This window comes from Erithacus rubecula, assembly GCF_903797595.1.
Source record: "Erithacus rubecula genome assembly, chromosome: 20".
NCBI lineage: Eukaryota > Metazoa > Chordata > Aves > Passeriformes > Muscicapidae > Erithacus > Erithacus rubecula.
Genome location: NC_136672.1, coordinates 4,433,410 through 4,448,042, shown reverse-complemented (window position 1 = coordinate 4,448,042; position 14,633 = coordinate 4,433,410). Strand labels below are relative to the sequence as shown.

General features: G+C 55.1%; 1 protein-coding gene across 2 annotated transcripts in view; it reads left to right on the top strand.

Moving 5' to 3' along the window:
* The first annotated feature begins 658 nt into the window (after nt 1–658).
* MGAT5B (alpha-1,6-mannosylglycoprotein 6-beta-N-acetylglucosaminyltransferase B) overlaps nt 659–14,633 on the top strand; it is a 68,820-nt gene continuing 54,845 nt past the window's right edge. For both annotated transcript variants that reach the window (XM_079323417.1, XM_079323418.1), the window contains exons 1-2: nt 659–861; nt 6,910–7,022. In XM_079323417.1, the coding sequence (XP_079179543.1) occupies nt 794–861; nt 6,910–7,022 (181 nt within the window). In that variant the 5' untranslated portion in view covers nt 659–793. The remainder of the gene's footprint in view (nt 862–6,909; nt 7,023–14,633) is intronic.

Here is a 14,633-nt window from a genome sequence, read left to right as displayed (position 1 = left end):
TTTAAGTCCCAACTTTTGGGAGGCTTTTAGTGCTTGTCACCTTTGACAGAAGAGTGGGAAACACCTCTGCTGAGCTCAGCAGTGCTTCTCCTGCCTCACGGCCCTTTCTTTGTCTCTCCAAGGACACCGCCCTGGTCCCTTTGGCAGCACCCTGGAATAGCTGGGGACTTTGGGGAGCCACATCGTGAGTCGTGACTGTGCCCCCCGAGAGAAAGCAGAGTGATGGGTGCGCAGAGCTGCAGCCTGGTGCTGTCAAACACTCCTTTCCCCACAAAGGGAGGTTTGCCCTGCTCAGATCGCACAGCAGCCGGGAACAGCGCTGGGTGCATCCCTGGTCTGACTGTCCCCGCCAAAGGGCCACCCCTGTCCCCGAGGTCCCCACGCCGCGGCTGTCACCTGCGCGGGGACGCTGCCGCCCTGTCCGCCCTACCCCGGCCATCCTCGCCCCAAAACGCCACCCCGCACCCCGGGGGGCTGCCCCCTGCCCCGAGCCCCCCCCGCGGGCCGGGTCGCCGCTAGATGGCAGCGGGAGCCCGGCGGAGGCTGCGGGCGGCGCGGGGCGGAGCGGAGCCGCAGCGCGGGGTGCGCGGAGCGGAGCGCAGCGGAGCCCAGAGCCCGGCCATGGGCTCGGCCGGCAGCGGGCAGGGGCGAGGGTAGGGCAGGGTAGGGCAGGGGGGCCGGGCCGGGTCCCCCCGGTGCCCCCGCCATGCGCCCCGCCCGCTGAGCCCCGCTCGCTGCCGCCCTCGCTGCCGCCGGGGGGTGCGGGGCCGCCCCCTGCCCGCAACTTCGAACGATGATCACTGTCAACGCGGATGGCAAGATAATGGTCAGAAGATGCCTCGTCACCTTGAGACCCTTTAGGTAAAGTTGGTGTTTCCTCCCGGCTCCGGTGCGGGGGGCTGCGGCGGGCCGGGCTCGGCGTGGCTGTCCGGGGTGCGCGTGTGGATCGAGCCCGGCTGGGCAGGGATGCAGGCAGGATGCAGGCAGGGATCCGGGGAGAATCCAGGCAGGGATCCAGGCAGGATCCAAGTAGGATACAGATAGGGATGCAGGCAGGATGCAGGCAGGGATGCAGGCAGGATGCAGGCAGGATCCAGGCAGGATCAAGGTAGGATCTAGGCAGGGATGCAGGCAGGGATGCAGGCAGCATCCAGGTGGGATCCAGGCAGGATCCAGGCAGGGATCTAGACAGGATCCAGGCAGATCCAGGCGGGGCTGTCCGCGGGGCAGCGTGCGGCTCCTGCGGCTCTCGCTGGCTGCCGGCTGCCGGCTCCCGGCTCACCCACAGCCGCTGTCTCCGGGGTTATCGCAGGGCTGCTCCCGCTGGCTCTTTTGGGTACCGTTCTTGGAGATGTCGATACTCGGCGGGATTTGGTTTAAGCCTGGGGATTTCAAAGCCCGCCCTGAACTGGCGGTGGGGCTGGGGTGGGTGACCAAACCTGAACCCGTCCGGCTCCAGCACACCCGTACCCACATATTGCTTTGCCGCTCGCTGTAACTCCCCGTTTTCGCTTCCCCTCTCCCGCCCTGGCTCTCCGGCTTCTTTGATTCACTGGGGATGCGCTTGGCTTGCTCTCGAGACACACGGGAGGTGTTGGCACTTACTTGTTTTTTCCATGGGGAGAGGGACCAAACCCCCTTAGAGACAGAGGGGAACGAGCCGGGGACGGGGCTCAGGGCGGGGTGAGCCCAGCCCGGCGGTTCCAGCGCTCCCGCTCTGTTCGGAGCTCTGGGGTCTCCGGAGGGATCTGCTCGCTGCCTTTGCTCAGCCCGGCGTGGAGAAGGACAGGCTGGGCTCGCACCGCTCGCCTGCACTCACTTAGAGATGCTGTCTGTCTGTCTGTCCTCGGGAGCGGCTCGGCTCTGCTTGCCTGGAGCGATTCCTGCTGCTGGATCCCTGGTGCTGGGGAACTTGTCCAGGGGATGCCACGAAGCGGTGGCCGAGGTGTGAGGGTTCCCCCAGCTCAGGCTGGCTCCAGGTGGAGCAGGGAGAGACACGAGAAGGGCACACTCACCCCGGGGAATGCTCTTTGCCTGCCTGTATGCTTTCTCAACGGAGTTTGAATTCCACAGTGAGGAAGTGACAGGCTGGAGCATCCCTGTGCCCTGGGTGTCATCCCTGGGACAGGGGAACCCCATCTCCAGCAGCGACCTGGGGTCAGGGTGGAAGGGCACAGGGAGTGCAGTTCAGGGTGATCACAGTCCCGTTGGGGTGAGGTGTGTGTGGATGAGGGGTTTGTGATGACTGGATGGTCTCTGTGTCCAGGCGAAGAACTTGCACTGTCCTGGCTGTGTGCCCTGGGCTGGATTCTGCTCTCCAACCAGTACAGACCAGTATTGGTGCCACTGGAACCAGTGGGTAATGTTGTTAACAGTCAGTTAACAGTCCTGTGCAAGGGCAGGAATTCCCAAGGCCCTCTCCTCACTGTCCCACAGTGTCCAGGACCTCTCCATGCTGCTGTGACCCCCCACACCACAGTCCTGTGTCACCTTGCCGCCAGCCCAGTGTGGGTGAGTGTTGGCACTGTCCAGCTCCAGCTGTAACCTTCTGCAAACAGCTCTGCTCCCCTAACAGCAGCACCCCACATGCTCAGCTGCTGTGGGTCAGGGATAACCTCCAGGAGTGGGAGAAGATCCTGGCAATCAGGGTGGGTCCTGTAAATCGGTTTCCTGCTGCTGGCTGGGCAAAGTCTCCTGCTCCAGGGAATCCCCTGGTGCAATCCCCTGCCTGATGTGGATTGCTGCCATCAGAGAGGTGCCATCGGCAAACAGCACACAGGAAACCTGATCCTGTGCACCAAAACATTTCATTAACCACCCTCCAGACACGCTTAGCAAAGCAATGCAGAGCCCTGAGCCTGCAGAGAGGGAAGGGGAGAGGGAGCACATCAGTCTGGAAAACCACAGCAATGTCCAAGGGTGGCTCTGACTCCATCTCAGCAGAAAAGGGGGTCTCATTTGTGGTGCTGCCAGATCTGGGCAAGGACCCAGCGAGGAGCCCTGGTCCAGCTCACCCAGCTCTTGGCTCTGTAGCTCTGTTTGCCAGCTGGAAAGCAAAGCCAGGCTGTCTGTGGGATGTAACAGTGATCAGTGAGAGTTCACCCTGGCCCCCTGCATGGATTACAGTGTCCATGGCTGAGCATCAGTTTGACAGCACCACAACCCTGTCAGGCTCTGATTAAAAAGGGTTTGAGGGACAGAAATCCTTTATTAACCTGGCTTCTGCTGGTAGGAACCATGGCTCAGCTTTTGGGAGTTGAAAACTTGTCTAATAAAAGATGTTACCTGACTCTGTGGCCCTTGGCTTCCCCCTGCACCTGTGCAGGAGCTGTGGGTCCCAGCTGGGTGATGTGTCACCATGAGCACAGTCCCAGTGTCCCATTCCCAGTGTCACAGTCCATCCTGCTGGGTGCTGCTGGCTTTCCTCCCCCCAGCCCAGCTCAGCACTCAGACCCTCCTGGTCACATCCAGCTTTCCCTTCCTTGGACCAAAAATCCATAAACAGGGGCATCACTTCCAATTTTCATGTAAGACTTGAGGAATTTTGCTTTCTTCTCTTTTGGGCACTGAGCCAGAGCCCAGAACTGTGAACATTTCAGTTTGGGGAGGATGTGGAGAGGGACTTGGCACCAGAAGTGTGCCTGAGCGATGAATTAAATGTGACATTGGATGACAGGCAAAGCCAGCATGCAGAAGAGATGGTATTTGGTCCTTGGAACTCCACTGTCTTCAGGGAGTTATTCTTGATTTTGGGGAAAAGGATCCGGTGCATTTGGACCATTTGGGATCTGATATATTTTACCTATTTTGTGATAAATTTGTTTTCTGTATAAGGAGTTTCCATTCAGTTGAGGCTGGGCCAGGAATTTTTATTCACCTGGAGAACAAGAGCAAAATAAAGGAGTTGGGGTTCTCAGGGTGGGAGTCAGCCCTGGACCCTCACTGCTCCCTGGAGCACTGCTCTGGGCTGGATCCACTGATCTTCTGAGAACAGCAATTCCAGTAAGGCTCCAATTCCTTGTTTTCTTTTTCTTTTTTTTTTCCTTTTTCTTTTTCTTTTTTAGAAAAAATGCATCTTGTATCTCCCCTACTCTCTCTGTAATCCAGTCAAAATGAAAAAGGTTTAGTTTCCTAGGGAGGTGGTAGAGCACAGATTACCTTTTCTCTCTTCCCTTCCCCTTTTTCTTTCTGCTCAGTGTTTAAGGATTCCTCCTTGCCAGACTATAATTATGAAGATTAAAAAGCATCAACAAGGTCTTGCATAACGATGAAGATGTTGTTGATAGGAGGTGTGAGCAGCAGGATCAGGTCTGAGTGTTTATTCAGATGATGCTTTGTTAAAATGCCCCTTGGGGGAGGGGGCTCCAGGACAGGGCCATGGTGGGTTTTGTGCCAGGAAGGACCCTGGGGTGCAGGACTTGGCTGGGCTTTGACCCCTTCAGCTTGTTTCTCCTGTGCCATGGCAGGCAGCGTTCCCTAAGGGCAAATTCAGCCCTCCAAAGCCAAGCTGGGTGCAGCAATCCCCTCCAGTGTGTTCCTGAGAGCTTTTCCCAGACCCAGCACTGCACTGGGCTCAGGCTGTGATAATGGCAGTGCACTGATGTCCCCAGATCACCCTCTCTCCATGCTATTTATGGGACACCACGCTGCTTTGCAGCATCAGGGACGCTCTGCTGCCTCCACAATCACCTCCCTGCTGGAGCTGGACCACAGCTCTCTGGAAACCCTCCTCCCAGGTCTGCTTTGGGCAGGGGGCTGAGTCTGTTTGTGTCTGTGTGCAGATTCCAGAGCTCGATGGTTCATCAGCATTATCTGCTGGGGAGGGGGTGGCTCTGCTCATGGGGGTCACCAGCTGTTCCCACAGCCAGGACTTTAGGGTGGGAGCATGGATTAGTGAGTGCACAGTGGTTTATAGATCTTGTAGAGACTGCTTTCCACCCCTCCAGGGGCAGCTCATTTGGAAATTAAAGGGACCTGAGCTAGTCCATGCCTGCACGGGGATGTTGGGCAGTTTTAGTGATGCTCCCCTCTCCCAGGTGGGTCAGCTCTCCCAGGCCAGCTCTGGCCTGGCTGTCAGGGAGTGTTTGTGCTGGTGCTGAGTCTGCTGCTGGCAGAGCTCAAGCCCAGAGTGTTGCTTTTCCCCTGGGTTAGGTGGAGGTGAGAAGGGGTGGGGAGCTGAGCTGAGCTGTGCTGCTTGTCCAGACCCCACAGCCAGGTGCTCCTGATGCCCTGGGGATGGGGCAGGGCTGGACCTTGGGGATGGGCAGGAGTTAGGGGCCTGTCTGCTGTGAGTGACAGAGCTGCCTGGATAGAGGCAGGGAGCTCGTGGGATCCCCAGGAGTCTCTCCAGGCAAGGGAAGCTTGGCCATGCTGTGCTGGGACAGCAGGGATCTGCCCTGGGAGCTCCTCCACTAGAACCCCCAGGGGAAACCCAGCCCTTCTTGAGCTGCTTGACCTGGTACTTGAGCTCTCCACAACATCTCCAGTCACTAATGAGGGCTTTGAAGCAGGTCACTTTATTTGTTAGCCCTCTCCTGCAGCAGATAATTGCTGGTGTGCTGGAGCCCAGAGCTGAAGGCTGGCTCCTACTCCTCTGCCTTTCTGCTATGTGGGAATGCTTAGGTGGAGAGCTGTGCGCTCCTTTGCACCTGGAAAAGCCTGGGTGGCTGTGCTGTGTCTGTGTGCAGCTCTGAGCCCTTGGAGGATGCTGTGAGCTTGTAAAGGGAGTTGGAGGCTGCTGTCCTCTGAGGTTGGCTTCCCTGTGGCTCAGGGATGCTGAGAGGCAGCGATGCCCCCGGGGGCTTCCTCAGCTCCCTGTCCCTCACAGGATTTACTTGTTGGAAGACAAACCTGTTGTTTCATGAGGCTGGCTGGGGCTTGTCTTTCCTCTGTGTGCTCCTTGAGGTTTCCCCTGGGTTTGGAGGCTGAGATCTCGCTCTGCTCTGTCACTCTGACACCTGGCAGTGCCTCTGCCAGGGCTTTTCCCCTGTGCCTGCTGGAGGCTGCTGCAGCTCCACCGAGTCTCAGGGAGGATGGCAGAGTCTCTGAGCAGTGGAAGGAGGCCAGACATCCATCCCTTGGCACAGAGCACTCTGCTCTGCTCTCCCTGGTGCACAACCAGGCTGCACAGAGCTCTTCCACCCCCAAAGGAGTGACTGGCTGAGCTGAGCAGAGCAGTGCTGGGAGCTCCTGCCCCTCGCTGGAGGTGATGTGCAGGTGACATCCTGCCCTGTGTGTCCCCTGGGAGCCATTCCCTGCCAGCCCTGGGATGAGTGCTGCTGGGGCAGGTCCCTCCTTGTCCCCCTGTGCACAGGGGACACAATGACAATGCCGGTGGCCTAGTTACAGGGGAACAAAAGGCTTTATTTAAAAAACTAAAAGGGTTTTTTTTAGATCCTTTGGGAGGAAGGGAAGGTAAAGGTCTCTCTTTATTCCTCTCTCCCAGAGGAGCCCAGGTATTGTTTATTGTGGTTTCTGTAGTCTGGGTTGCTGTTGGAGCATCCTTTGGGCAGTTGTGGCCTGGCTCAGCTCCCCCACTGAGGATGCAAATCCACCCTTGAGTGCAGTGGAGGATTGCTCAAGGCCTGCCCACTGGAGCAGCTGCAGGGATTTCAGAGGGGGTTCTCAGGCAAACCCCCTGCTCAGTGCCAGGGTTTGGGCAGAAGCATCCTGGGTCTGGCTGGGCTGGGCTGAGCTGCTGCTGGGGCTGGGGCTGCACAGATGCTCTCTGCCAGGGCTGGGGGGGGTGAGCCACAGGGATGGAGCTGGATTATCCCAGACACCCAGAGCCAAAGCCTCTGCTGCTGTGCAAAGGGATCACCCCAGGGGCAGGGGGTGGAGGGGCTGGCCCAGGAGGGAGGAGCTGGCTCCTCATCACACCTTGCTCCAGCTCTGCTTTCTCTCCCACAGGATTTTCGTGCTGGGCATTGGATTTTTCACCCTGTGCTTCCTGATGACCTCCCTGGGAGGGCAGTTCTCAGCCAAGCGCCTGGGGGACTCTCCCTTCACCATCCGCACCGAAGGTGAGCGCAGCGTGCCAGCCTGAGCAGGGACAGATCTGTGCCAGCCTGAGCAGGGACAGCTCTGTGCCAGCCTGAGCAGGGACAGATCTGTGCCAGCCTGTCCTGGGACAGCACTGTGCCAGCCTGAGCAGGGACAGCTCTGTGCCAGCCTGAGCAGGGTTGCTCTGTGCCAGCCTGAGCAGGGACAGCACTGTGCCAGCCTGAGCAGGGACAGATCTGTGCCAGCCTGACCTGGGACAGCTCTGTGCCAGCCTGAGCAGAGACAGATCTGTGCCAGCCTGAGCAGGGACAGATCTGTCAGCCTGACCTGGGACAGCACTGTGCCAGCCTGAGCAGGGACAGCACTGTGCCAGCCTGAGCAGGGACAGATCTGTGCCAGCCTGACCTGGGACAGCACTGTGCCAGCCTGAGCAGGGACAGATCTGTGCCAGCCTGAGCAGGGACAGCACTGTGCCAGCCTGACCTGGGACAGCACTGTGCCAGCCTGAGCAGGGACAGCTCTGTGCCAACCTGAGCAGGGACAGCTCTGTGCCAGCCTGAGCAGGGACAGATCTGTGCCAGCCTGACCTGGGACAGCTCTGTGCCAGCCTGAGCAGGGACAGCACTGTGCCAGCCTGAGCAGGGACAGATCTGTGCCAGCCTGTCCTGGGACAGCACTGTGCCAGCCTGAGCAGGGACAGATCTGTGCCAGCCTGTCCAGGGCTGCTCTGTGCCAGCCTGAGCAGGGACAGATCTGTGCCAGCCTGTCCAGGGCTGCTCTGTGCCAGCCTGCCCCATTCCCACAGGTCCTTCCTGTCCCTTTTCTGGGATTATCCAATGACTCCTGCCCAGCCTGTCCCACAGGGTGCTGCTCCATGGCCCAGCTGAGCTGATGGTGTTCAGGAGGAGGATGGGGCTTGGATCTTCCATTCCCACAGGTCCCTCCTGGCCCTTTTTTGGGATTTTCAGGATGGCTCAGGATCCTGCTGGCCTCTCTTGCCATGGCAGGGAAGCTCTGTGTGTGGCTCAAACCTGGCTGTTCTTACATCCAGAGGTGTGATGGTGGGGATGGATGCTGGGGTGTGGATGCTGATCCTGGCTGACAGCAGAAAATGGTGAAACAGTGGGATCAGCCCCTCAGCTGGCAGCACTGTGGGTTGTGTGGGCTGCCCCTGCTCTGACATGTGGAGGTTTTGGCTCAGGTGCTTGGAGTTCTCAGTGGGTTGGACACTTGTGCTCTGCAGGGAGTGGAAATTGCTCCTTAGGGAAAGGAAAATAAAAAGCCTTTGTGGCTTTATGCAGGTTTGTAGAAATGTAGAAGAGAAATATTGTAATTTTTAGCAAGTGTGTGTTATGTTGCATTTAACACCTCTTTTGGTGAGACATGCAGTCAGCTCAGGAGACACTTCTGTGGTGGGACATATCCCGCCCTTGCTCTGGGAGGACACTTCTGCTCTGGATTGAGCTTCCCTTGGCTTTTTCTCTGAGATTCCAGTCACCTGAAATGCACAGAGGGACCTGCCCAGCTTGAACTCCCCTGAGCAGGGTGAGATGGGCTTGGCCAGGCCACTGTGGTCTCCTCCTCCTCCTTACCAAAACCAAGGAAGCATCTGAGCTCCACAGACACACATAGGATGTGATTTTGGAGCATTAAATCCTTTCCTTGGGGTGCTGGAAGAAGTGCCAGCTGCTTCCCTGCAGGAGGAGAGGGATAAAGTGGTGGTCCCAGGAGCTGGATGGTGTCAAACTGCTTCCTCTTTCCAAGAGATGGATTTGCAGCCTGTGGCAGCTGATTTGTGTTTTCCCTATGGATAGAGGATGTGGTGGCTGATGTTTTTCCCTTCTGCTCCCATCACCAGCTCCATTCAGCCCTTTTCCCAGGACTGGTGTTTTCCTGCTGAGCTCAGCCTGGAGCAGGCTCAGTGTTTTTCAGTGTTTCTGCACTTGGCCAGTGTTCCCATGGGGAAGGTGTGTTTTGTGTTCCTGCCCCAAGACAAGCACACATTCCAGGATGGCTGATGAGTGAAGTCTGGTTTTAGGGGATTTCTTCCTTCTTGGGATAAGAAACAGCACGAGGAGAGTAGGCAGAAGCCCCCAGAGCACCTCCTTCTCCAAAACTTTCCAGACCTGGCTTTTGGGGAGATGGGTTATGGAAATACTGCTGGGTTTGAAATTAAATGTGTCACTGTTACAGCTGCCCTCTGTCCCAGAGGAGCCCCAGTGCCCCTGAAAAGTTTATAGAGAAAGAAAGGCAGAGACACTGATCACAGCTGGGGTGTGGCACAGGCTGTGCTGCAAAGTGCAGCAAAGGTTTCCAAAAACCTGCAGAATCACTGGGAGTCACCCCAGAGGGCTCCAAATTTGGGGTGAAATAATAGCAAAAAGGCCATTATTCAGCTCTTTACCCCTTTCTGGGTCCCTTGGAGTGGCTCTTCCCATCCTTATCCTTGTCATCAATTCAACCCAGACCTTTGCATCCTTGCCTGTCTCATTTGCTGGGAGCAGTGACAGCACAGCCCTGGAGCTGGGTCAAAACAAATCTCCTTTTTCAGGCCCTCACACCTCAAACCCTCCCCACTTAGGGGTTCAGGTGATTAAATCAGGCTGTGTAAATGGGTTCAGCCTCCTGCCTGACCCTCTTTGGCTCTGCTGAAGGCAGAGCACCAGCCTTGCTGCTTTGCTCCAAGGTGGTGCAGGCTGAATGTTGCTTCTGGTAATGCCTGACTGGTCTCATTTAAAGAAGAAAAGAAGTAAATTATAACCTAGATCCTCTAATTTTTCAAGGTTTTGGCCTCTTAGCTTTCTAACTGGGTAAGGCAAGTCCTGTTTTGTTAGAAAGCTCAAAAACTCGATGCAAATCCAATTTTTTCCTCATATTCAGTAGCTTTGCCAAACAAACTATTGCTTCCAGATGAATTGCTGCACATTTGGCTGTTGCTGTGCTGCTTATTGGGGAAGATGAGCTTCATTCATGGCCTCACACACTGGTTTTAAACACAAAGCATCCTCTCTCCTGCCTCTGGAGGAAGATGCTGGAGGAAGGTTGTGTTCTTTGTCCCCAAATCTTGGCAGGCGCACCCTGAGAGGCTTTTTGTCACTCTTTAACACCTGGTTCAGGTTTTTGAGGTTCAACCTTTGCTGTCACACTGGTTTGTAGGGGCTGGCTGTGCCCCAGGGTGATGAAGCTGTTCCCAGGAGGGAGTAACCCCCAAAGCAGAGTGGGACCAAGGCCACAGAGAATGTGCTGGCCAGGACCTGGCAGGGTCACCACAGACCTCCCTCTGTCACCTGTGTCCTGGTTTGGAGGGCAGGTATCTGCCAATAAAGGCAGGAGCATCTCTTCAAAATGGAGAATGTAAACCCCCTCCCTCCAAATTATTATAATTTTGAAATTAAGGGGCTCTCAGGCAAAGATATGGGAATTAGGAATAACAGTTCTTTACTAGGAAAATTAAAATAGAAATACAGCATTACAAGGAACAATCCCAACCCTGCCAGAGTCAGAATCCAAGCTGACACCCATCAGTCAGTCAGGGTGTTGGCAGCAGTCCCATTCAATGGTGGCTGCATCCTCCTGCAGGGGCAGATGTGGTTCAGCTGGAGCAGTGCTCCTGGAGAAGGTGCAGTTTCCTCTGAAGGTCCAGGGATGATGTGGAAAGGTCTGGCTTTCCTCTGGAATCCAGTGGAAAGAAGGTCCCTTGGGTCCAAAATTTCAGTTTTTATCTGAGGTAGGAAAGGCTTGGCTCCTCCCCTGGCTGGAGCATCTCCCAGTGGGATGATGTAATTTTATCAGTCATGCACTGGGACTCAATGGCCATGAACAGGAGAGATCTCCTGGATGAAGGGTGGGTCATGGGAAAGATAAAGATGATTGCCCCAGCTGGTTTAAAGATGGCCCATTAGCAGATAATATGTGCCAGGAGATCAGGGTCACTGCCACACCTGGCTGTAGTAGATGGAGACAGAATACACATTGCTGGGCACATCAACCCAGCACACTGGGAAAGGCTGTGGCTGTTGTAGGGAGGATGTGATGGCTGGAAGAGCCAGGTATCCCACCCATGGGAACGGCAGGGAGGGTGATGACTCCTGGGCAGTGCTGGGATGGGGAATCACAGCTCTGGGGAGGGGGAAACTCCATCCCTGCACATCTGAGAGCACACCCAGCTGGTGGGAGGCTGTGGGCAGCTGTGACCCCTCTGTTTGGAGCAGGAGGCTGAGGAAGGCACCCCAGAGGTGTCTCCTGGCTGAGGAGAGGTGGAACTCACGTGGAGCAGTGTGGAATGAACATCCAAGTGTGAAGGGTGGGAGCAGGAATGGATGTGCTGCTTATTAGTGCTGTGAATTCTCCAAAGGTCTGTTTGAATAACAAACTGGCATTTAATTAACATGTGTTCTGGATCCCAGGGAAACCCAGGAAATATTCCTGGCAGTTCTAGCTGCTGTTAAGCACACAAGGCTGGGCTGGAGGCGAGCTCAGAGGAGCTGGTTAATTGTGCTGGGCTGGCGAGCTCTGGGTGTGATGAGGAATCTGCACAAAGCTGGACAGGCTCGTGGCCAGTGGCTTGGGAAGAGTTCCTCGGTGTGTGGCCTCAGGTTTGCCATGCCAGACCTGAGTGTTTCCTGGGAATGGGCTCCTGGTGGGAAGGAGCCTGCTCCCTGCTCCACCTGCACTCCTGGAAGTGCCCTTTGGAGAATTATTAATTGATGAATGTTGATGGATCCCTGTGCTCTGGGGTGGGCTGCTCTGCAGTGGAGCTGGAGAATGAATGGAATGGGCTTGTGTTGAGTGAGTGTCAGCTCCTGCAGTCCTTGCTGGGCTGATCCCAGCTCTTGTGGCTCTTTGTGCTGCTCCTTGCTCCCACATGTCCAGCCACACTCAGCTCAGGACAAGCTGCCTGTGCCCTTCAGTGCTTGCAGGGTTGGGGTGGCTGCAGATAGCTTGAGGTTGTAAAAAATAATTTATTTTAAAATCATCTCCATCCAAAAAATCCTTTGGGTTGTGGGTGAATGCTAAAGTTCGTGATCCCTGGTCCAGCTTAGGCTGGGGCTGTTCCTGTTTCTCCCTGAGTGACTTGCCCAGCCCAGCCTTGAGCCTCAGCTATTGCAATTCAAAGGGAGGCATGAAAATGCCCCAGCCCTGCCCAGAGCTTTCCTGACTCCTGAACTGTGCAAGCAGCCAGTCATAACCAAAATAAACACAGATGTGAGGCAGGAGCATGAAAAGGAGAAATGGGTAATGTCACAGTCCAGGAGTTAATACCATTTAGAATTTGATTTTTGTATGTGAATACTTTTCTTGGAGATTCTCTCCAAAAGCCAAGTTTCTCGGTGTGTGCCAGAAATCATTCCTCAGATGGATTCTCTGCTTGATGATTCCCTGCAGTAGAGGCTTTGCATCTTAACAATAAATAAAAAAAACCTTCTGAAATGCAAGTTATTTTATCCTAATCCGCTGCTGTCAAGTAAACACAGACAAAGGTTCCTTTGTTTTGAAATGACCACTGAGAGAATTTGTTCTGCAAACAAAGATGTAGATAAAAAAGGGAAACAGAGAAGTCTATAAATTTTGAATGTGGGAGATGCTTTGGGAAAAGCTCTAAACTCAAGAGATTGAGTTTTCTGTGCCCTCTTCCTTCCTCTTATTTAGAATTTAATATGTTTGATGATCCTTTTTTTTCCCCCCAAGCAGCTTTCTTGTGGTTGTTTCACTGCTGGAGTCAGCAGGCAGGAGGCTGATGCTCAAAAAATACCAAATTCTGTAATCATGGTGCTGGGAGGGATTTGTCTGTGGTCCCTCAGCCCGTGGCTGTGCCCCAGGCTGGATTTGGTGAGATGTACATCCCGCTGGTGGAGTTGCTGCTGCAGGGGATTAGCAGGGGAAAATAGGTTATTAAGTGTTAAAACGGGATTAGACGTGGCTGGAATATTGCCTGCAACTGCTGTAGCTGGTTCAAAGGATCAAAAGCCTTTGGATCCCTCTTGCTGGTGATTCCTGCAGGGTTGGGTGTGAGGTGCTAGAGGAATTTGCTGCAAACCCAGGGGAGGTGTAGGACAGATCCTGATGGCTCTGCCCTCGTGCTGGGATGCTGGTTCTTGCCAGAGGGGTCTGATTTGATGGCAGCTGACCTTGCTGGGACTCTGAGAGCAGCATCTGCAGTGGTTCACAGGTGTCTGTGTGCTTGGGGTCCCTGCTGCAGCAGCAGTTCTGCTGCTGAGGCCCCTGAACCTGCTGCCTTTGGGAAGTGGGGGTTTGCTGAGCAGCTGGAGTTGTGTGTTTGCTGTTCCTATAACTCTCTTTTCACCCTGTTTTCAAGAGTTTCCTGCAGAGCTCAGCACCTGCCTTTTCCCACCACAAAGTGAGCTCCCAGCTGGTTTCCTGTGGCTAGACACAGCTGAACTCCTGTGCTGTGTTTCCTCCTCTGCTTTGGGAGCAGGATCAGTGGGAATGGGATGGAGGAAGGACAAGGGTGGGGGAGAGCTGATTTCAGAGCACAAGCTGGAAAAGAGAAGCAAGGAAGGGTGAAGCTCAGCCTCTGCAAGGCTGTGTCACCTTGTCCTAGGTTGCTGAGATGTGTTTTGGGGTCTGGTCTCAGGGCTGCAGGATATGGACCCTGATGGGTTATAAGCAGTTTGTGGGCTAGGACAGAGGTTTTCCCAGTCCCACAGCACTGGGACGTTGCAGCTGGGCCATGGTAACTCAGCCTGGAATCTCTCTGGAGGTGGGCAGTGCACCAGCCCCTGCAGGGATTCCTGTGCTCTGTGAGCCAGCAGAATTGCAGGTCACACAGAACAGCTCCTGCTGCAAAAAGATTTGGTTATTTACGTTCATTTTGGAGGGAGTAAAAAAAGAAAAAAAAAAAGGAAGCTTTCCCTTGCTGGCTTGGGGTGTTTTGTCCCACTGCAGACCATGGGGGAGATGAGCACTGGGGCTTCCTTGGGGTGTCACAATGGCTCTGGTTTGTCATGTTGGGTTACAGGGCTCTGCAGCCAGGGCATGCTGTGCTAGGGATGGTGTTTAACAGGAATCCTGCCCCATTCTCCTCAAACCCTCTCAGTATTCCAGCTCCTGCAGTGCTCTGCCTCTCCTGCTGCTGTCTTTGCTCCAGTTCCTGTAGTCTCACCTGCTTAAAGGGATTTCTTCCATCAGTGAACACAGAAGAGGAGAGAGGGAGATGTTTAGGGCTGTGCAGCACAGCTGTAAGCTTTGGTATTTGTGGCTTCTGTTTGCCTGCAGAGCAGGGATGTTGAGGAGGGGTGGGAATGGGGCTGAGATGATAGTGCTGAAGGTTGCTCAGGGTTTTGTAGGGCATTTTCACCATTTCAGAGCCACAGCACCGTGAAGCAATGGGATCTCTTGTTATTTCCATGCCTTGGATTGCTCCCTGAGGAGAGGAACAGAGAGGCCAAATAGAAATGTGAGAACCTACATGATCTCCTCGGAGGGGTCTTTGCTCCTGCTCCCGGCTCTGCTGCTTTTCCTTCTGCTCCAGCAGTGCCCCAGCTGGGTTAGCACGGCCAGGTAACATCACCATTTGTTCTCACAAAGGATGCAGAAAGGTCAAGCTCGGATTTGCTAACGATCAGAGTGAGCTTGAGCAGCTCTGGCATCCCCCCTGGCAGTCAGCTGTG